The sequence below is a fragment of the Onychostruthus taczanowskii genome, unplaced genomic scaffold (assembly GCF_017590055.1).
Source record: "Onychostruthus taczanowskii isolate IOZ18803 unplaced genomic scaffold, ASM1759005v1 scaffold29, whole genome shotgun sequence".
NCBI classification, from domain to species: domain Eukaryota; kingdom Metazoa; phylum Chordata; class Aves; order Passeriformes; family Passeridae; genus Onychostruthus; species Onychostruthus taczanowskii.
In genome coordinates, this window is record NW_024500239.1 from 8,975,684 (window position 1) to 8,999,455 (window position 23,772).

At 37.1% G+C, this 23,772-nt stretch overlaps 1 protein-coding gene across 7 annotated transcripts in view; it reads right to left on the reverse strand.

The window, feature by feature from the left end:
* Positions 1 to 23,772, reverse strand: part of ZNF407 (zinc finger protein 407) — a 333,883-nt gene that overhangs the window by 294,760 nt on the left and 15,351 nt on the right. For 6 of the 7 annotated variants that reach the window (XM_041408071.1, XM_041408067.1, XM_041408069.1 and 3 more), the window contains 2 exons: positions 9,102 to 13,931; positions 3,081 to 3,195 (listed from right to left, as the gene is read on the reverse strand). In XM_041408071.1, coding sequence (XP_041264005.1) covers positions 3,081 to 3,195; positions 9,102 to 13,887 — 4,901 coding nt within the window. In that variant the 5' untranslated portion in view covers positions 13,888 to 13,931. Of the gene's footprint in view, positions 1 to 3,080; positions 3,196 to 9,101; positions 13,932 to 15,639; positions 15,659 to 16,114; positions 16,294 to 23,772 lie in introns of all 7 variants that reach the window. The other variant, XM_041408066.1, reaches the window with a different exon arrangement.

The window sequence follows — 23,772 nt, forward strand, 5'->3', positions numbered from 1 at the left end:
TGGGTATGGAAAAGAAAACAATTAACACACATCTGCGATAAGGCAATGAGTAGCAGACGGTTTATTCCAAATGTTAAAACATTAGCAGTGTCCAATTTCTGTGTCACGTAGTTTCTGCTGTGCAGCTGAAGAAAAACAAACCCTGAACTTCAATTAAAAAAAAATAAAACAACACAGTAAAATTACTGCCTTTTTCAACAACTAGCTGAATTATATATTGTGTACTTTGTAGCATGTAAATATGAGGATCATTTGGAAAATTGAGACACAGCAAAACCTTCCTAAAACAACACCAAAAATACGCTTTTTGCTTTTTTTTTATTTTGCCTTTTTTTAAGACCAAAATTTTGAAATAATTTGTCTTTAAAAAACCTGGTATTTTGAGACCACACCATGATGTTGCACTGACATTTCACCTTTAAAAAGTGCCCAAGCAGATTCAAAAGCTTTTGAAACACAATTTATCCTCACAACTAGCAGAGGGCTTATTACTGAGAATCTAAAAGTCAGAGGATAGAATATTAACTACTGTAGAAAAGAAAACATAGTGCAGGACCTTCTGTTTGTGACAAAATTACAGAGTTAATGTTCCTGAAAGATCACTTCACCTTTTAAAGCATGATTTTTAAAAAGGTAAAATTTATAGCAATTAAAGCTAATGAAGAAATGCAGCATGAGCTGCTTATGTTCAGGAACTAATAGGTCCACTGAGCATTTCTAAGATTATTTAGCCATCAATGATAATGAATTGACATTGTCAGTGGTGTTAATGTACCAATGCTCTATAGTGCCACTAATCCGATAGCCAATCCTAGCAATTTTATCTTTTTTTATGTTGCTGCTTTATTTTTTTAACCAACACACTACCCAGTCCTTTCAATTAAAAGAGCACAAATACAGCACTGGCTATTAACACTTTTTTCTCCTCTTCCACATATAAGATGGCATATTCATTATATGGACCATGGTTCAAACTGCCCTGGTCATTCCTCCTTCACATCCTGATCAATTCTTCAGGATTGTTAGCTACAGTGCAAAAATGGCTTCTCCAAATAGTGCTAGTATATGATTGTTAAAATACATTTTTGGTGCACATTAAGTGAAATGTGATGATTATTTAAACAGGGACATAAATCAGATTTTTGTAAGCATGGGGTATTGTGGTATATGTCTCTTCAACCATTGTTTTGCCATATCTAAATAGCGCAGCTCCATGTTGTTGATGCAAATTAACAATACACAAAAATGGAAAATAAGTACCTGCCTGGCTACCAGGTATGACATGTCAGCAACATAGAGTAAGCAATCAGCTTAGGAAAGTGACTACCATTTCAATCCAAAGTTAAAATCATGCATACATGTTGTGCTCTTTCTCTTCTGTAACTGTTGTGAATCCCAGCCGAGAGTTGTGCTATTTCTAAGACAGATTCTGTCAGACATATCAATCCTGAAGTGATAGAATGAGTTTTTGAAAAAATGAAGTACTATGCCAAATCCTAATAATTTTAATTCTCTTCTTTTTTTGTAAAAGATAATGTATTTGCTGGTTTGATTTTTTTTTTTTACTTTTTCTCTCACAATGAAATATTTAAATAATATGATGATTTTGTAGTTTAGTTAAAAGGGAATTGAACAAATGTCAAGTTTGTCAATTGAGTCAATGTCAAGTTTGTGGACAACTTCTAAGGAAGGGAGTTTAGCATTTGCTAAACACTTCTGTGGATCTGTAGCTTTTAACTATCTTCCATGTCAAGTTCTTGGCAGTTGATAAAGCAGAGACAGTAAATAGGATTTTTAAAACAATATAAAATACCCTACCACGTTCATTTTAACTATGCTTCAAAATAAGGAGTAGCACAAGTTATTCTACTACTAATATACAGTGGACTTAAGAATTGGGCTCATACATTTTTATTTCTTATTTCAAGAAGTCAGCAATTAATTTTTTAAGTGAATAAATTCATCCAAAGTATCTCATAATGCCACATGCAAAATTATTAGAAAAACAGAGAGATGAATCAGTGAAAATCACTCGGCTGCATCTTCAGCTGAAGATTCACTTGTCTTCTAAAATGTGTAACTCACTTTGTCCTGCAGCAGATTGGTACACTAAGGCTAAAAAACCTCCTCCTGCTGAATATTATCCCCAACATCACACCACACCATGCATGTGTGCACAGCACCATCTAATTGAACCGGTGCTCTTCTACACATTAGCCATAAGGCTGCTAGAGCAGGTTACATAGGTTTGCGTAAAATGTTTTTATATGATGCATATATTAGTTAATTTCTTCAGCATAATAACATTAAAATATATTTTTAATCAGAACTAGGGTATTAAAATCCAACTTTGAATGTCCTATGATGTACCATATATGCCATGGCATTTTAAAACCTTTTAAACATTTCTGCTAAATTAATTAGTTTTGCATTAAGGAGTCTCAATGCCTCCTATTAAATGCAACACATTTGAAGGACAATTAAACATTATGAATGATCCTTCTAAGGAAATAACGATTGTTAAAAGAAAAACAAGATTTTTTTGGGTAACAAACAGGAAACAAGCACACATAAAAGACTTCAATTTATTTTAAAAGTCTTATGCCTGCAATATTTTAGATCCATTTGTTTGAAAAATCTGTCTTCTGTTTTGTTTTCATAAAGAATGAAAACCCTAATGGAGTCCCGAAATCTGTTAATGGTACTAAAATTATAACAGTATAGCAAAAGAAAAAACCCCACACAGTAAAGTCTATATTATATATTTTTTATGTCTTTAAATGGAATTTACAGTTCTCCCTGGCAATGTGAATGAACATCCTATAATTTAGTCAATTTACAGATTACAGGTTCAAATTGACCTTGTAGCCCATAAAATTGCTCATCTTCAGTGCAGGATTAGAAGTGGGAAAAGAATGTCATAACTGTATTTAAGGAATTTACCATAACAATGGAAAGGAGGATATGCATGCATAATTTTAGCCACTCTTGCTCACATCACAGTTTTCAATTCTGAAACAATGCATATTCTGTGCTCTTCTCCTGGTTAACCATGGTGGAGACTGTTTCAATTTACTCACCCACAGACATGACACTTGTATTCCCTCATCCCAAGGTGCCTCTTGACATGGTTTCTGGCATCTCCAAGCTGAGCTGTTGCAAAGTGGCATATCTTGCACTTGAATGGCTTTGATCCTAAGTAAAATTTAGCATAAGATATGAGTTGAATTAGAATAAAATATCACCCATGGTTAAAGAAAGAAAAATTCCTGAGGAAAAATAACCTTTTTAAAACCTATCCCACATTTAACCTGTTTGAGATTTTTGCCTAATAAAAAAGTGTCTTGTACATAAATTTATAACTCCCAGGACACAGACAGTATATTCTATACATTACTCATTAAAGTTTCCTCTAGTTCAAGATCACAGAAAATACTCTCTTAACTTTAAATCTGGTCTTTTTCTTGTCATTAAAATCCACAAAATATATTAAAATGAACATAAAATACAACAGGTAAATTGGCATTTCAAAAAGATGGAAAAGGTTGTTCTATGCCTTTCCCAATGGCCAGATGCTGAAACTCAGGTAATGGTCTTAAAGTGGACTGGCATTGGTGTAAACTGCAAAACATTCTCTTTTTTTAGCAAATATTTTTAAAGTAAAATAATATTACAAGTCTTCCAACTTGGAATAGATTTTACATTAGCATTGGTATTTCAGATTTGTTCTGTCACACACAGCAAATGATTCATCACCTAGCTATTGTAATGGCATGCAATGTATGAATATACAGTGGATAAAATATTATGCTTTTATGACTGTTTTATGGTCAAGAATTTATGATTATTCTGCAAACCAGAAGTATTGACATTTTGGCTATTATTTATTTCAAGAACAAACTTTAATATTAAATGTCCGCTGCAGACCAAAGAACTCTGAAATTATTTCTCTAAGGAAAAACTATCAACCTATTTCTTGTACCACATCAGTTCAGCAAAAAGTCAAATTATTTGTCTATCTTAATTAACAGTGATCATCTCTCAAGATGGAAAAAACTATCTTTTTTACTGACATAGTTAAATTTGGCACACGTCAGTCCCCAGGTCCTTACACAGCAACACCATTCTAGAAGCACTTTCCAATTTTCTGACCAGTAAATCCTTAAATCAATAAATCAAAATCAGAGAATTGCAGTTAAAAGTAAGTACAATATGGTCAAAGAGTCTCCATATTATGTTTAGTATATGTTTTGTGAAGTACTTCTTCCAATACAGTTAAGCATAATATGAAATATGTGATCTTTAATAAATATACATAAAGAGCTCTGATAAGAAAAATGTTGCACTATATCATACTTGATCAATGAACCTTTTACTTTGCCCTTGAAAATAGAATATCCTCCAAGAATCCACTGGTGAAATTGAGGATCTTAGTAAAAATTTTTAGAGTCTTAAATTTCAATTTCATTCCCAAAAGCTAACGAAAAATGAAGCATTTAATTTTAATCTTCTAACTGAAATAAAAAAGTCAACAGTACTAAGCACAGGCAGACAAGGTTGAATATTTCACAGTTCAATGACAATGAAGCCAGATCTCTTAATACTTCCATTTCTACTGTTGGAAGTAGATGTAAAATATATTTAGCACTTCAATGGTTATATCTAGTCAGCTTTATATGTTTAAATGTCAAAAGCAGGTTCAGACTGCAGCTCACAGCAATCACATTCTATCCATCACACTGAGAAAAAAAACAGTTTACTTAAATGATCCTGATAAAACTGAATTAATCATTAATTTGATGACATTTCAAATCAACATTGCATTCCACAAAGAGACCAGGGCAAATAAAAAATAAAACCTTATCTTTGCATTAAAAGGCCACCAAAAGTTGATGTTTTAACTTGTGATCTTTAGCTGGACAATTAATAACAACAAGGCCACAGGTGAAGATGACTTTTTTAAAAAATCTATTGGTGTTTATACTGCTCTTTTTTCTTACAGAATTCAAATACCATGTGGATTCTATCCTATGTTCCCTTAGTTTCTCTCCTACTGATTAAATTGTAAATTCGTTCCTCATTCTGTTACTGCAGGTGTCCCACAGGGCTTCCATACAAGACCTTTGCTGTTTTCCATTTACATGACTCCTTTGTGAAGAACTCGAGTTCAGACCAATCGTGACTACAGTGTGCTGACAATACAGAAATGTATTATTCTGTTGACTGCTCTTATCCAAAAATCACTGAGGCCTTGAGGGCTTTTGATTTTTTTTCTCAGATCCAGATCTGAATATCTGTTAACATCTCCATTTAAACTCCATGAAAATTCAAGTGCTGGCAGGCTCCAGTCGGTACTTATCACCTGAAACAAAAGCAGGGTATCTCCCTTTTAGGTTGCTGGTGCCAAATTTGTTCCAGTATGTTCTTGGATGGAACAACCCAAAATTTTATACTAAAAATGAAGACTACTATTTAAATTAACAGTAGAAAAAAAATTCTATTTGCCATAAAGCTGTCTGAAACAATGTAAAACATTTAACCATTTCTTAGCCATACTTATCACCAACTTCAGTGGTTCTCTTAAGCTATTTTAAAATGTGATACTACTGGATTCACATTTGGCTTTAAGTTCTCAGAAAAAAAAAAGAGAAAAATGCTCTCACTATATCATATTTTCAACCAAATGACTCAAAAAAATAGCCAAAAAATTTTTAAAAAGCAAAAAAATCCACCAAACTACCCACAAGTAGTAGCATGGAAAACTACCCACAAGTAGCATGGCATGGAAAACAAATGTACATTTTCTGATGGTAGCAGGAAACAATAAGGCTCTTAACAATTGGGGGAACACCAAACCAACCAACCAACAACAAACAAAATAAAAACAGAACAACAACAAAACAAACAAACAAAAACCAACACCACCACACCAAACTGAAAATAAGACTAAATTTAAGAGTTTTGGTCATGCAGACAAAAAACATTTTACTGTTTCGTAAAAAAAGACCTGAGTCCATAATCCTTGCTTTACATTAGGACAATAACGACCCAAAGGTACAAGAAAAAATTCATTGTCACAGCTTTAGGCCAGCCAAAGGCAACATCACCTGCACCTGCAGGCATTGCTGCACTCCTCGCTCAGGCCCAACACAAAGCTAGCAGAACCACATGAAATGTCATCATACCATTTCTTCCTACGTTTAGGACATGGGGAGTAATACAGCATACTTGCATTGGGCACAACTGCCACTAACTGAGAAGTCTGATGAGAAAAGAAACAAAGATGATGCGGTTGCAGGTGATTTTTCCTCAGATGTTGATTGTTAATTAAGTTTAGGGGACCTCCATCAATTGCAAACTAAAAAGTCTTCCACCTCTACTACTCCCTTTATTTTTCTTTACACTTCCTCATTTTCACTTGTCAACATGTGATGGATTTACTTGTTAGGTCCTCTAGAGCAATGCTTTCCTTTCATTTGCAATGTGAAAATCTCCTGCATTATTTAATGGTATTTTGAAACATTATTTTTCTATTAATGGAAATTATTAGTTGTATCTTTATGCAACTTTTCCTTCCCTCCACCACCTCAAATCATCACTGATTACTCAATTAAAAAAAAAAGGAAAGGAGTTGGTGATGGTTACACATACATACACATGTATATAAACCTATTTATGCACATCCAGATGCTGATGAAAGATTTTTTTAAGAGCATATAATCAGAACAATAAATGGGAAAATGCGTGGCTGTGCTTTTATGCACCTGTTGTTACCCTGAGATAGGTCAGAAGCTGGAAATGGTGGACTTTGCCTCACCAATGTTACAAGAAGTGTACATACAGTTGGTGCCATAGGTGATTTCCTTCTGCCACTGCACCCAATCACCTAAACATATTTGTTTGTCCTTAAACTGCATCCACTGTGATACAGATGGGAAGAAAAGGTTCTATAAGAAGAGAACCACAAACAGGAAAATACAGATTGGAAGAGAAAGCCTTCTTCCCATTAAGTACTAATAAAAGTCTCTACATTACTATTTATGTGAATAAGCAAAGCATAAGAAAACCATTTCATTTAAAGTTGCAGTGAGAAAGAGGGCAGATAAAACTCTATTTTGTAACCCTTCTATACTTCTGCACCAAAAAATGACTTGCAAAAATAAATGTATTCTTTCACTTTGCATATTTAGTGCTATCCAAAAGCACAGTAAAAATATACTCCATGATAAGACCTACACACAAGATGTTAAAAAGTACACTAACTTTTACTAAATGTTACAATCAATGATGTAACTTATGTAAGTAGGGTTGCTTTGTCATATATTGATAGTTACCTCACTTTCACATCCACATTAACTTGATTTTAAATGCAATTAATACATATAGTCAAGGAAGACTAATGGACTACATTCTGCACTTAACCTGGTGGACATTTTCAAATGGCACAAGTGACCAGTGCAAACCTATTTTGCATTGTAAACGACTAAATAAATCTTAATGGATTAAGAATGATCAGCTATCAACACACAAGGGAAATTAAGTGCTGAAATGCCTACATTGATTATTTTAAATTATTAGCCTTACTCTGTTCTTGAATTTGTATGCTTTTAGTGAGCTTTAACACATTTACAAGACTTATTGACTATAATTACAAGAGAATTCAAGTAATGGACACATCAATTATAAGCAACATGTCTTGACCAGACAGTTGCATAAAGAATTCTAAAGAGAGCTCCATTAGCATCCTCCCCCTTAGTTTTATTCAGTTTTATCTGCCGTAAGAGGGCATATTAAGGGCTTATACAGCTGTTCTGACCATGTGAACATGAGCATCCCTCTAAAGACTTAACACTGCATTCCAAGTTGGATATTAGCTGAAGCAATACAGATAACCACGCTATTGACAGGACAGAAGTAATGCTGAAAGTATTAAGTATGTGAGTTATTGGTATACATGAATGCTGCAGTTATAGTAAAATACTTTGAAAGGTTTGAAATACAATGTCTCTGTTCCCCAAGATTAATTTTTAGGATTTGTTGTCCAGTCACGCCCTTGCCTTTTCGTAAAAAAAAAACTTACAAAACTATTTTAGGATTATGCCAGGAATTACCATTCTTTTATGCTTCTTTTTGTTACCTTTTTGTTCTCTTCCTTGTAACCATGCACTAAGTTTCAAATACTGCATGAATTTAAACTATAGCTTCCATAATAAGCCATTATTTAAAAGTACAGTAAAATAAACCTTACAGTTTTAATGAAAATATGTTCATTGAAATGTGAATTTATTATTCAAATCCACTCATAAATTCAACCATGGAGACACCACTTGTCTAAGCAGAGCTCAGTGATTTAGAAAAGCTGTCTATTTAAAATAAAGAATGTATGGCAGGTTTATAGAAACATCGCAGTGAATTTTTACATAAATTTAGAACTGCAGCTTATGCATTTTTCTGCAGAAATGTTTTTAAATTTTCCACTTAAAATTAAACATAAAAATGAATTTAAAGTGTGATCAGCACAGAAACTAAATCAGATGCTACATCCCTGTGCAACACATCAGCATTGCATACCACCTTCCAAAAAGGCTGACCAGTTCCAACCACTATAACTTATTTCTACCAAGACCTCTTGTTGTTTCTTATTGGTATTTATTTAGGAGTGATGTAGTATCAAATGTCTATTCTGAAACATTATGTAATGCTGAAAGTTTCACTTAATTTAAATGAAATAAACAATTTGGATATTAAACAACTGCACAGAAGAGAAAGTTAGAAAGAACAGCTAACTGATCTCTCAAACCACCACTGCTTCATTATATAAGAACCAATGAATGGTTATAATTTAGATTAAAAGGAAGCAAATCTCTCTATATGAAACAAAAAGCAGAAGGGTGACTGTACTTGAAATGTTCTTACATTTTCTGCCCTTCAATCACTGTATTTTCATACCCTTTTAGATAACTTTGAATTTCATCAGGGGCTTATCAAGAGATAAAAATGCCAATTCCTAAGAAATATAAAAGGGCTTAACAAGCAGAAAAAGACCAATGGTATAATTCACTGTTTGAAAGAGACTAATTGCAACGACAGTGTTTCCATACCTGTGTGGGTACGGATGTGAGCTAGGAAGGCCATGGAATTGCTACTTCTACACATCTTCCCACAATACTTGCAGACATTGCCTTGGTTCTCTTCCCTCTCCCTGTTTATCTGCTCAGTGTCTTCAACAATGTATTTATTGACTTCCCGCAGCAGCTCTTCATGCTGCTCTTTGATGTGGAGGAACAAGCTCTGCTCTGAATCAAAGGGCTCTGTGCACTTCAAACACTTAAAGGTTGCGCCTCCTTCGGGCAGCTCCTCCACGCTCGCCTGCTCATTTCGCATGTGCCCAGCACTGGCCAAATGCTGGTGAAGGTTGCTTTCTGTGTAAAATGATTTTCCACAGAGTAAGCAATGAAAATGCTTTTCTTTTGAAGGATGTTTCATGGCTATGTGAACATTTAGTCCGCTCAAACCATCTGCTAGAAAACCACAGTCATCGCAGCGAATACGTGTCGATTCCCCAAGGGAAATTGCTTCTGACTTCTTCTTTTTCCCACCACTTGTTGAAGTGTCTGCTGTTACTGTGAGCTCACTACCTTTCACTGCCCCTGACATCTGTCCATCAGCAGAATGGTCAGTGGCCTCCCCATCATGATGACTTTTTAACCTCACTATAGAAGAATCGAACTTGCCAGCATTTTGCATTGCCTTTCCTTTATCATCAGCACTGATAACTGTTCCTAAAGCCTCATTACTACTTTCTTGCGTGCCCTCAGCTGTTGAGCCATCTGCCTTCCAAACACTGTTATTTATAGTTACTTCAGCTTCACGTTGTGCTTCCATAAGGCCTTCTTCGTCCTCCCCAGTAGGATCCTCTCTGAAACTTCTGTTACAGTCTAAACTATGTCTATTCTGTACTGCTTCTCCAGTGTTTCCAGAAAAATTTGATTGCTCTACTGCACTACTTGTTTCTGGAAGACTTAGCATAAGGGGGTTATCTTTCTTCAGTGATTTTTTTTTGAGACTGTCTTTGTCTCTACACTCTGCTTCTGGATTTTCACTATTTTCTTCCAAGATCTCCACACCTTTTTCTGAGTTGCAGTTTGTGTGGCTTGATCTATTTTGATTTTCCGCAGTGCAGTCATCACCTGAGTTGAGCAGCTCCTGACCATGCTTACTTTTCTGCACCTCACAAGTACCTGTTTCTTTAACTGATACTTCCTTGACAAGTTCAACAACTTTATCTTTCTGAGGAGTTTGCTGGAATCCTTCACAAAAAGTGTTTTTTCCTCCATTTGTAGACTCCTTATCAAATTCATGTCCTACTGCATTTTGGGAATTGACATCTTTAGAGATTCCTGCAGATGTATTTTCATTTAAGGCAGTACACTCAGTAAAGCTTTTATTCATATGATCACCTTCTGATGCATCACTGGCACACTTTGTTTCATCTAAATTAATTTTTGATTTTCCTGCACTGTGATGGTGCTCCTCCTGAGGCAAAGCAGCGCCTTCATTAGTGATATTTGCTGCATTTGCTTCCTCCCCAGAAGAACAAACATAAGATTCTCTTCTAATTTTGTGTTTCTCTGTTGCTGCATGCCTTATCATCTCTCTGCGAGTAACAGCATAGTAGTCACAAGCCATGCAGTAGTATTCAAATTGTTTTGTATGTTTTCGCTTTATGTGCAGCTCTAAAGAAGCAGCAGAATGAGCAATGAAGCTGCAGTGTACACACTTGTTGTCGTTTGCACCCGTGGCTCTTCTCTGGAAGCCTGGGTCACAGTCTTGAGCAACCCTTGCTGGTTCTAGCAACACATGTTGGTTTACATTCAGTGGATTCCTACCAGGCTGCATATCTGGTAGCCTACTGGCATTTGCAGCTTTTATCTCAGCATCTCCTTGCTCAACTTCCTGATTGTCTAAGACAGAATTTTCCAAATCTGACGACTGGCCACCATCCTCAACATGTTCAGGCAAGGCAGTCATGGGGTTGTTAATCTTCTTGCTCATGGATTCAAAATTACCTCCATCAGGGCTAACGATGATATCAGAGTTCTGTTTTCCACATCCTTCTATTTCAACACGGCTTTTGTGTTTTTTGGTTGCACAGTGACGTTCCATATCTCCTTTGGTGACAGTGTAGTAATTACAAACCTTACACAAATAGCTGTACTGATGACTGTGCTTTCGCCTGATGTGAACAGTCAAATTCGTAACACTGGAGGCCAAAAGGCCACAATGGGTACATGTCCTAGAAAGAGTACCTTTAGGCTTCCCTCCTCTGGATGCATCAGCTAAAACCAATTCATTTTCACCAATCCTTTGCTCAAGTAGAACAAATTCCTTATTTCTCGGTATGTTTTCCACAGAAGAGGATGAAACACCTATAATTTCTTTATCCACCTCTGTATTTCCACTCCCAACAATGGAAGTATCCACCACTGATTTAATGCCACCAACACCAACGCAAACCTTTACAATACATTCTTCAAAACGTAGTCCAATGTTGTTTTTCCTGGCATTTTCAAGATGCTTGCTTCTTTTGATATGTTTCTCCATTCCTTCCTTACTCAGTGAGTAGAGATTACATGCTTTGCAAAGGAAGTGATACTCTTGTGCATGTCGGAGTTTTATGTGCCTTGTAAGAACTGTGGAAGATCTTGTCTTATAAAAACACTTTTTACATTGAAATTGGGTTTTATTCAGAACAGAATGCTTTAGTTCATTTCTATGACTTATGAAGGAAGAGTCTGGAGTTTTTGCTTGCATTGACACTTCCATTTCCTTTGCAAGTCTTTGGCTATTGTTTGATACTGAGTCACTGTAAGGTACCACTTGTAAGGTCTGAGCACTGTTACTCAACGGAGTAGCTTGCTGAAATAATGAACCATCGTGTTTCTCATTTTTTTGATGATCTATCAGCTCTTCTTCCAACTGAAAAAAAAGAACACAAGCTGGACAACTATGGGACATTTTGTGCATTTCGCTCATATGGCTTTGAAGGCTGTCCATATTCAAGCTGGTAAATGAACAGAGCTGACAATTAAAGCTACAACCACCCATCTGGTGCCGACTCTCCTCACAGTGCTGCTTCATGTCTTCCCTGACTCCAGAGGAATAGTTACACATCTGACAATGAAACTGGATCCTTTTTGTATGAAGCTTTGCAATATGAGTTTCCAAACTTTCTTGGTCGTGAAAAACATGACCACAATCCATGCAAGTATGAAGAGCACCATCATCAGCAGTAAGTTTAACTTCAGAATCTTTAGCACCTGCAGTGCTAGAAGAAGGGGTATTTGGCTTATATTCAGTAAGATCTTGTATTTCTGCTGCAGTATTACAATTACTTTTAGCATCTGTTTCTAGTTCTGTATGTGACACAGGGCTTGATTCATCATGTTTAAGCTGTGTGCTGGAGATAGGCTTTACATGTACTCTCTGAGTTTCAGATTTGGGTCTCTTTTTATTCCCCAACAATCTGTATCTTCTTCTAACCTGTCTTTTTAATCTAGAAGACCTACTCTGTCCAAATGAAGACCTTAATAAGAAAACATTTCTTTTGTGTTTCAGTTTATCAAATCTCCTTGTCCTGTGTAAACTGTTAAGTAGCTTTTTAGTAGTTGGAAGCAATTCTGTTTTCTGCAGAATGTTTTCTGATGGTCCCGGTATTTCTAGTTTTTCAGTATGAACTTTATCATTTCCTTTTGTACCAGAAGAAAGCAACATTTCTTCTGTCATAGTATCTGTTTTTTCAGTGGGAGTATTTGAAGATGGTAACATTTCAACAAGTTCACTGCCATCATTTTGTTTTGACAAGCTTACTTTTGAGCCTTTCAGTGCACTGTAAACACTTAATTCTTTTGCATCAGCAGTTCTTGCTCTTAATTTATTGGTCCCAGGTTTGGCCCTGACATTCCTCTCTTTGGTTGCAGTAGATTGTTGGTTTTTAAAGGATTTTTTTGTCAATATCTCTACAAATCCTCCCCGTGCAGCAAGATTTTGGCGTCGAAGGTGAGTCTTGCCAAGGAAATGAGAATTTAGGAGACTCTCTTCAGCACTCTGAAAACCACAAAGATCACAAGAAAATATCTTGGATTTCTCACGATCTCGCTTAACATGCATATGCGACGTTGAACTACACTCACCTATGCAACTACAGTAAGGGTGTGTTTGCTCTTTGGATTGTTTAGAGAGGCTTTCTTGTTTATGTTTTTCCTTATCAGAGCAGGAAGGTAAGCACTGATCACTAATTTTGTCTTTAGGGTCTTTGTCTATGTTTCCAGCTGTACAGACAACACTGATTTCTTCTGAAGAATATAATTTATCAGAAACAGCAGCTGACACGTCTTGTGAATGTTTATTTTCCTTGTGAATTTTCAATATGGCATCATCAGCAGCACATCTGAAATCGTAACGTAGGCACAGTACATCTGAATTAAGTAAGTCACTATCAGGACAACTGGTGACTCCTTCCTTCTTTACAGCTCCAGCTATTATACCACGTGATTCTCCAGCTAAAACTTTTTGCAATTTCCTTCCAGTATCTTTCATGTCTTCTGAAGAACTCAGCTTTCTTTTTCTGGAGACATTTTCAGGTTTCTCTGCTTCAACAACATCCAGGTTTGGTGATTCTGACAGTGCTGTTTTGTTTGTGCCATTCTCTCTTTCTTTCTTTTCAAGGTCCCTGAGCACTTCATCTGATGTAAGCTTTGTTTTCTGCTGAGATAAAGAGTCACATCCAGCATTTTCTCCTGATGTATTTCTTGGGGATTCTTCTGGCAACTCAACTTGTAAATTCTCATCAGCATCATCTCTCTTCTTATCTTCCTCCCCATCCATTCTTAACAGTGATATTACCAATTGAAGATCATTTGGTTTAGCACCTACCAAACAAAAGAGTTAGTGTTAGTCTTTTATGCAAACGTAAAGGTTAAAATAATCACATTTTAAAAACTCCGTGCAATACAGAAAATTAAAATCATTGCAGGAAGTATTAGTCTCATACATTGCCTCATACATTAGTCTCATACACAGTATTAGTCTCATACACTGAACAGTTTTTCAACTGTAGGTCTCTCATTGAGCTGAAGCACTGACCAAACCTATACACAATGACAGATAAACAGTGAAAGTTTCACCATGGTATCTAAACCACCTTCTAGGTACAGAGCTCTCACTGTGATGAGCACCATGTGAGCAAACACTCAGATCCCACAGTTTTTATGTAATCAAGAAATCTTCTACATGCTTTAAACCTGGGCAGACAAACATGACCTTTGCTTCTGAAGTATTTTTAGGACACAAAATACTAACAGCTTTCAGGGAACTGATCATGGAATATTTGACTCTTCCTGAACTAGAAAATCAGCTTCCTAAATTTAAAAGTTCCCAGGAGAAATAATCATGACTGCAACAACAAGCAAAACAAAGCCAGCATAAATGTTAAATATTTTAAGTATGCAGCTTGCTTTCCTTCCTCTGCTAAAGAGAAAGAGGGAAAACACAAATAGAACCATGTTCTAAAAGAATATGCTGCAAGTATAGCTTCCCATCATTCCTAAAATATCCTCTAAAACATCATTTCCCAACTGGAGAGGAGGGAGGAGAAACAAAAAGTCATGAAATAACAGTGCAGAGAAGGGCAGCACCTTTGAAACCCAGCACAAATTCTAACCATTCAAATCCAGTTACCAAAAGCTTTTGCTCAACTGCCCAGTGTGACCCTGCTGCTCCCAAGAAGATGCTGCCACTAGAAAACTGATGCTACCAACACAGTTTATAAGAGGGATGGAGATGGGAAATCAAATCTTGACATTTATTACCTTTTCATTTTGATATGAAGCAACTGAGAATTGAAAATGCATTTCATTTTAACAGATGATTAAATACTAAATGTTTATCTATGTGCTTTACACTATGATTTAAACATCAATTTGCTGCAGATCCAAGTATTCCATTTTTTGTTCAGTTGCCCATTGAATGAGGCCATGACCACAATTGTAAGTACTTCCTGACAAGATTAAGTAATTACAATGTTGATACAGATAACGCAGGGTACAAAAAACTATTCAAGTACATGGTAAAAAAATAATTACACTTAAATTTGAGGACAAAGTAGGAAAGTATTAAACTGAGAAAATAAATTCAAATCAGTTGGACTTATTACCCATGGAAGTAAAAAAGTGTTTTTCTCCTTAGGAATAATTTGTGGAAGGTCCCAAAGGAATTGAGTGCACATTAGTCTCATACACTGAACAGTTTTTCAACTGTAGGTCTCTCATTGAGCTGAAGCACTGACCAAACGTATAACAAGCTAGTTATACCTAAATAACAAGAGAATAACCACTTCTAGATCACAACAGCCCTTTGGAGGATCACAATATTGTCCCCTAAATATGGCTTTCTGATTCTTATGCACTACTATTTTTTTTTCTTCACAAAACCATTATGAAAACTTATCACAATTAGTCAGAAGAAAAACCATCAGGGCTACATTCTCTGCTGGTATAAGTCAGCACACTGTTAGTATGTTCAAAAACACTACAGCAATTAATAGCAGGATCAGATGAAGCCTTTGAAGTGCAAGCTTACCCAGAAAAGGTTATAAGCACTGTTTGGGATACAGAAGAAAAAGATCAGATGAAAATTATGTTTAACTGCAGTACAGTTTGATTTATATAATGCAAAATATCAAGCTACTTCAGTGACAAGTGTCACAAGTCCATCCTTAAACAGGCAACCGTGGGTCCTTTGCCTTGCTGCACCTCCACAGCAGGTTCCCAACCTCCCACCAATTATATGGCTTGGGGAAGGGCAGCAGCTTTTCCTTTGCTGTATCAAACCGTTTGCAATCTCAAACCAATTCTCCATCTTCTTTATAGGATACTTCCCTCTCAAACCATAAGATTTACCAGAAGACTTGTACACCAGTGAACTAATACTGGCATTGAACATTTCCACTATCAAATTGTATTGGAATAATTAGAAGTTTCTCTATCAACAAAAATGTTCCCTTTTCTACCACTCCCCCAGAAATTCAGCTCATCTCCATTAGCCACTCGCTCACCTAAAAGAGATGGTTGATTATCTGCCCACAGTCTCTGCAGCTTTATCCTCATTTCTCAGCATTTGTTCAGTAACTCTCCAACAGAAGTTCATCCTGCTCTCTGCTCAGATCGCAATCCCAGTTCTGGTGTCCAACCTTATCTCCCACTCAACTGCACCATTTATGGATTTTTCTAGTGCCTAGGAAAAAAATGTATTTCCTCAATTTTATCTTTGTAAGCTGTTTGTAGTAAGAACTATAAAACAGCTGCTAGAAAAGTGAAAAATACAAACCACAAACCTCATAGGTGCTACCAATAACCTCAGTATGAAAGTAAAATAATCACATATATAATACCAACATGCTAAGATGCTTACACCCCAGACTTCTTGCCTAATTCCTTATCTCTGCCATCATTTCATTACAAACTCCCAGCACGCAGACTGGGACTGCACTCTGTTCCATTTACAGGCAGTTCTCCTTATGAAGTCAACAGCCTCACATCTACCCCCACAACCAGTAAGCATTATCAAGGCAATTTCTCTCCAGCTGCACAGCCAGCTACCAGTGGCAAGGTAGGGTAATGATACAACTTTACCAACTTCATCACTACCACACATCTAAGTTTCCATGAAAACAGTCTACCCCTGCAAACCCTTCCCAAAGTTACACTTGCCTCCATCCCGCTTCCATATAATCTGTTATATATAAAAAATATCACTACATGGGAGTCTGCACCTGCATGAAACCAAAATCCAGAAAGTATGAGGCAGTTGTTGCTGTTTCTCTAAAACTGCCCCTATATTAATTAATCTAAGGAATTAAATAGCCTCCAATTTCTTTTAGCTCTCTCTTAAAGCTGCCTGTGGGAGAAGAGTTCATCTTCTGATAGGCACTTAATGGCTACTATCACTACTTTTTGCTGGTACCATGATCAGCAATTTGTTGAGTTCTGCTCAGTTCTCCACATCTTGCACAAGATCTGGAGCACTGGACCAAGCCTCTGCTTCTTCCTGCTACAGCCTTTGCTCAGATCACACAGCCATGCCTCTAACACAATTTCAATAGCACCTAACTCAGCCTCCCTGATGGCAGAATACTGCCTCACACCCAAATGCAGCTGTGGGCTCCTTCCTGCACGGATACATTGCAGAAATGGCTATCACGACTCAGGCATTCAGCACACCATTAGCTGCCTCTAGACTAAAAGAGCCTGTAGTCCTTCCTCTGCTGAAATCTTCTCTCCCAAAAGCTCTCTCCCAGATTTGTCACTGGGTACGAGGACAACAGCGAAGCACAAGCTGATCAAAAATCTGAGAGGTCCTAATCCTGTGTCTACCTAAACCAATTCGCTTCTGCTCTCAACAAAGCCAGCACACTAATTAAGGGCTATCTTGCAGTTGGTATTGCAGTATAGAAGAACCGGTGCATTGGAGAAGGCATCAACAGCACTCAAAGTTTGGACAGTCCCAGTGACCACACACGGTCAAAGGGGTTTCTTTTTGCAAAATTAATCTTGGATCAAGGTTTAGTCTGGCACAGGGATCATCATCACAAGCAAATTAGCATCTGGAATTTTATTAACCTAATCAAAGAACGCACTCTAGATGTAACAAGTAACCCTCTGAAGCCATGGCATCTTAAGCATATGTTTAAATCTAACTCCTATGTGTTAGTGTGATCGAGTAAGCCTTTTGATAGCAATGTAATGCTGCCAAACTTGTACAGCAATATGAATGGGGAAGATCAGCTCCTGAACCACCTTATTCATGGACCAACAAGACTAAAATCAATGCAAGATGTAAACTTTCTTGTGTTTCCTGCTACCTTCATCTTTTAAAGCATCATCTGGAAACATTTTACAAGTAACAAGTGCTTAAAGTGCAACAATACGTAAACACTTAAAATATTGCATAAATAAACCAAAAGGTATTTATATAGGCTCCAAGGCTGTGCCAATGGTAATGCCAGGTACAGCACAGCAGAAAAATGCCACACAGGATCGATCCCAAGCTAAGCAGACAGCAGTCAAATCCTTGTATTTCCATAGTTTAAGAGCTGGTTCTGTCAAACAGTGCTCTCTTAACATCATATTCAATGTTCAAAATGAAGCTGTTCTAACTCAAAAGTGGGTTGACTTTTTGTAACATAAATCTTTTGTTAATGTTCATATAAATCAAGTACAGCTGAACAGATCCTTAAAGGATATGACCAAAAATTAATTTGCCACATTAGCTTCAGGTTAACAAATTCTTCTGCTTGGAGACAGTCATACATTACCTAATGCATTTTAAGGTTCTTGCAGCACAGTGCTGCTCCTGAGTTTTGGAAAGAAACCTATTGTGGCCTCAAAATTTTTGCTCAGAAAAAGCTGAGCTTAGTAGTTCTTCTGTAAATAGGTGCTCAAACATAGTGCTTTTCTTCAATAATTTTCCAAATATCTGAAAGAAGTGAAACATGTTTTTAAGATCTTCAAAAGCAGTGTGTTTGTTACCTATGTTGTATCTGCACAGCCCAAATATCCAAATCCCTACAGAATATATAAGACACACATTTTTAAATTGCAAGTTCACAATACATAGTATTTTGGCTATATAACATAAACCAATATAGCTAAAGATTATCCCCTTTCAACCATTGGGATTTCCAAATCATCAGAATCATGAAGTTTTTGTTTCAATATTTAAACTGATCTAAAAGACATCCCACAATCACAATTCAGCACCATCTCACTATCTGTAAAGTAGAAAATTCATACAAAAAAAAAGAGAAAAACAAGACTTCTGGAGCAGCCACCACCATTTTTTACCTGATAACAACTCACTTTCGTATTCTTCGTACAAAGCTTTTTTGTATATTGACATAGTGTCTGCTACAGTTCTATACACAAGCATAAGTCATTTGTGGACAGAAGCTGTTTTCTTTGATGAAAATAGAGAACATTGGATTTGAGTGTTCTAATATTTTACCACTGGTCCAAAAAACAGTTTATAATGTCTTACTCTGCCAAAAGGTGGAAACAGTGCAGTTAAGCTTTCCAGTGTCAGATCTGCACTGCTGTAATCCTCAGATGAAATTTAAAAAGTAGTAATCTTAAATTAAGATCAAAAGGACAACTAATTTAGCAATGACCGATAAACCTGTAGTAAACTTCAAAATTCCTTAACCTGATAGTCAATACAATTTTATTTGCTTCTCTTTTTGGTCATATGCCAAGAGAAGGCATAGGGATGTGTACAGAAGAACACAAAAAAAAGTTTATTTACAAGTACTAACTTTACCTTTTTTTTAATGCTAATCCTGGCCATTAGAATTTCCAGAGCACTTCTCACTCACAGTACTATTGCCTCCAAGTATTCAATGCCCAATCTACAACATTTGTAAAGAATGTGACATATGGAAAACAGAGTTTCATTTTTTTTTTTTTGAGTAAAAATCCCCCTTTTCAGACAATGAATACTTTCAATGAAATCATGGATACAATGAAGCAAAATCATTTTAATGAGCTCCTTAAATAGCCTGCACAAAACTGCATGTTAACAACTCATCTCAACATACAACCTTTGTCTTCTCAGGGGCACAACATCCTTCCTAAATCAAATCACACATCTGTATTATGGCCTTACAAAGTTACCTCGCTTCCTTCAGAAAGACTAATCCAAGCTAACGGTCTCCTCAGTAATGGAATACAAGAGACAATATGGTTGTCAACTCAAACGGAACAAAGATTATCTTTCTTTTGAGGAAAAATTGATGATATCCATTACAAACATTTGTTTTCCCTTACAGCTCAAAAATGCTGGACTTCGAGCTTTGCATCATGAGCCTGTTCTTCATACAAACCCACCACTTTCCTAGGACATCAAAATCTCCACAGGAGACTTCCAAATAAACTGCAGACTTCCAGTACTAAAGACTTTGAAATTTCCACACAGATCTATCCAGAATAGTTTAAGTGACAAAATGAAAAGCCCCTGACAGTCATCCCCTTATCACTGAAAATGGGGAGTTAGCTGCACCCATTAATTACATTTTTTCACAGCCACCAGAAAAAAGTGTAATGGCATCCCAGGGAAATGCACTTGCAATACTACCACATCCCGCTTGCTTCTGCTTCCAAACCACTCAGAGTCCTTCCAGGTGGGCAGAAACTGGCAACACAAAGGCTCCCTAGTTCATCATCCACTCATTTCAAAAAGACCCAAATGCTGCTAAATGCAGCAGGGACCACTGACTAGATCAGTTTTGAAGAGGAAGTATAAAAGACACACACAGATACACACTCATTTCAAGTGCAGTCAGAATCAATAGGAATATATGCGCAAGACAGAGAATCAGAGGAAATGCACTAGTATCTCCTAAAAAATTGTTATAGAACCTCCAGATTTTCAATTTTTGAAAATTTAAGAAGGTCTGTATATTTTGTATTTTGAAAATCAAAGAATTCTGTTTCCAGAGCAATGCATACTTGTAACAATAGCAATAAAAACATCCAATAGAAACTTCCGAGGATCCAAGAAAGACTGCATTCATATAGCACTGTGATATTTATGGATGAAAAGCACTTTTTAAGTATTTGCAAAACAGTTCATTTTAGAGAGTTTATCAGATCCAGGAAAGAAGTTTTCAAGAAAGAAATACCATTTTCCACATACACTTGTAAGTTTTGTGGTTTGTGGGAATTCTTTAAATTACATGCTTTTGTGCAAGGTACAATTCTCACCAAGTACACCAACTAAAAGTAGAGAGAAGCAAAAAGTAAAATGCAATTTGAATCCCTTTGTACTGTTGGCTGTAGTACCCTCTTAAGTACAGTGGACCACACTGGAATTCATCAGAGAAGTACACAGGCACTATCACTGACACCTGACAAAAATGTTGGAAGTCTTTAACTTTCTCCTGAACTTTGGCAGCCAAAGATAAAAGCAAGTTGTAATGGCTGCTACTTGTAAATTGGCTCTTGTAAATTTTACCCTAGAAACCTGGTCCTAAGTAGTCCTATTTTCACCTTTAAAAACATAAGGAGTATGAATGAATTAAACACCAGCTACTCTGGTGTTTAATATTTGAGAAGACTTACTAAATTTCCATCAACCTGCAGTCAAAATTAAATCCAAAAGACAACAAAGGATGGCTTTGCTGGCCTCTTGCTTAAAACTACCATTTTGTACAGAAAGCAACAAGAGGCCTCTACCATCACAGCCTGGGACACATTTGTCATGTACTACTACTGTATGTGATACTACTGCTATCACCAGTTAAGTTATCAAGAGAAGAATGCATGCAGTAATCAGTGCATTTATGGACGTGCTTCTCATTTACGGAGCATGCTTCTCATGCTCCTCTGAAGAGGCAGCAGATAAGCAAAAGTGGACTTCACCCTCTTCACCCTCTGCTGCTTCTTCAAGAAGCTCAGCTGGAAAGAGCTGCACGAATTTTTGGCTAAACAGGTAACATAAAGACTTTGGATTTTTTGTGTGATAGGTTAAGAAAGTTTCCAGAAAATACAAAGTGTACGTATGCTTCTAAAGAAAAGAGGACGTTAATAAAAATAAAAGCATTCTGATGACCCCTGGTGGCCACTACATACAAGGAAGTAATTGCATCCCAGCTGAGAAAAGCAGATCAAACAGAAAAGTGTTACATGTTCTATTGGTAGGCATATCTAAAGAAATGGCAGCTGATATTATTCAATTAGAATATTTATTAGAATGTACATATTTACATGTCTATCTATATCAAATTACTGTATTACAGTAGACAGATACTCAAAAATTTAACTATTAGAAACAAACCCTCTTTTTCTCTTCAACAAAATAGAAGTGATCACACTGGAAGTATTTCAGCTCAATCTTACAAGACATACAAAATGGACTTTTTTTTCAGTTTTGAATTTCCAGATGGGTTACTCACACAAAACAGAGGGTGTTGGGGAGCAGCATGGTGGAAGCAGGGGACTGCCTCACACCAGGGTGCACCTAGAAGGGCCCTGTGTAATAGATGATGTCCCAGATGACTTCAGCACAGGCAGTTCTCCAGTACATTTTAGCAAAGCAAACAAACCAGCCTTTCCTTCTTTATATTTATATATTTATATTAAACTTCTACAAAAAAGAAATTAATATCCATCATTAGGAATCAGTGTAAAAAGGTGATAGCTGCACACAGACCTCAGCTATGGAGAGGGGAAACAACATGCAGAGGAAAAGCTGCATGGCAAATCACACCTTTTCTCCTTAATGCTTTATAGTAAAGCATGCAAGCAATCACAACAGTGCTGCCACATCTTCTGCAACACAGAGAGGGATTTTTTCCCCCAATAATTCAGATGATCATGACTGTGACTTAAACCATGCATAGCTGTGCAAAGCCTGGCTTCCTCCAGAAGTAGCAGTTACTTGCGTTCAGCTGAACAAACCCATGTTTCAGCTACAGTCACTGCAGAACCTTTAATGCCACATAGTTCTGTACTCAGAACAGTTCAGGGGTTCCAAGTGACCTTCACTCTAATTTCCATCTGTGACACATCTGTCTGTGTCAATATAAGACAGCAATGGGAGGCGCACCAGTGTGACCGTGGCAATGTGAGTCCAGGCACTGGCAGTATGGGATGATACAAAAATTATTCATTACTTTTGTGGTGCCAGTGATAGCAGTCAAGGGATACTACTATGGCATACCGTGGAGCTTTTTCCTTTCCCCATCCTCAAGCCCTTCACTAAAAGAACTAAGCCATATTGCTACAAAAGCCTCCTGCACTTCAGCTGAAGATCAAGAAGAGGCTGAAGGCCAAGCAGGCTCCCACTTCTCCCCAGCAAAACACACTCTTGGTCAGCAGGTGGAGAGTGAAGGTGTATGAGGGAGAAGGCATGGCTAACCCAGAGAGAGAGAGGCCAGAGGATGCCAGAGCAGCTTCCACCTGCTATTGCAGCCCATATGATGAAACCACATCTTCCCAGAATGGGTTCTAGGCAGACAGAACTGAAGGAGGGAAGGAATTGAAGACAAGGAACAGCCTCTTGCTGATACCACCATCACTTATAAAATAAAACCCCCGTTTACTAGTCCAAAGCATTCACACTTATTTACTGATAGTTTGGCAACAAATACCATGAAGGTTTCAAAGCTGCTTCTCGTTAACAGTATCCATTTCCCTCCACGTCTATTTTTTTTCAATACAACAAATTTGGTGCTTGCCTAAATCAGTCCCTGAAACTCAGCTCTCTTCCAGAACCAGCAATATGCCTAAGCATCACTGCGCACAGTGATAGCACAATTTGTGTGAGGCACACGTGTCCAACTGCCTTCCCAAACAAGGAATCACCTGACAACATTTTCATCTCTCCTGCAGGAGTGGTGCATGAGGTGTAGCAACTGGGAACAGTTGCACTGGGGACCACTTCCCTAATACCTACAAAAATTATGAAGCTTCACTGTGCTCTAAGAACTGCACCTTGCTAACTGGGTATCTTAAGTGTACAAAACCCTTTCCCTATTTTGAAGCACACTGTTTAACAGCTACACAAGACTGCAATGCATTTCCTTCTGTTGTTGGTTTATCAAATCAAACTCCCATCTTCAGTCAGCACCACAATATCAAACATAGGAAATATCAGCAATGGAACCCAAGGTGTGGGGAGACTCTCCCTCCCACCGGAGCCCAGCAGCCACACAGAGCC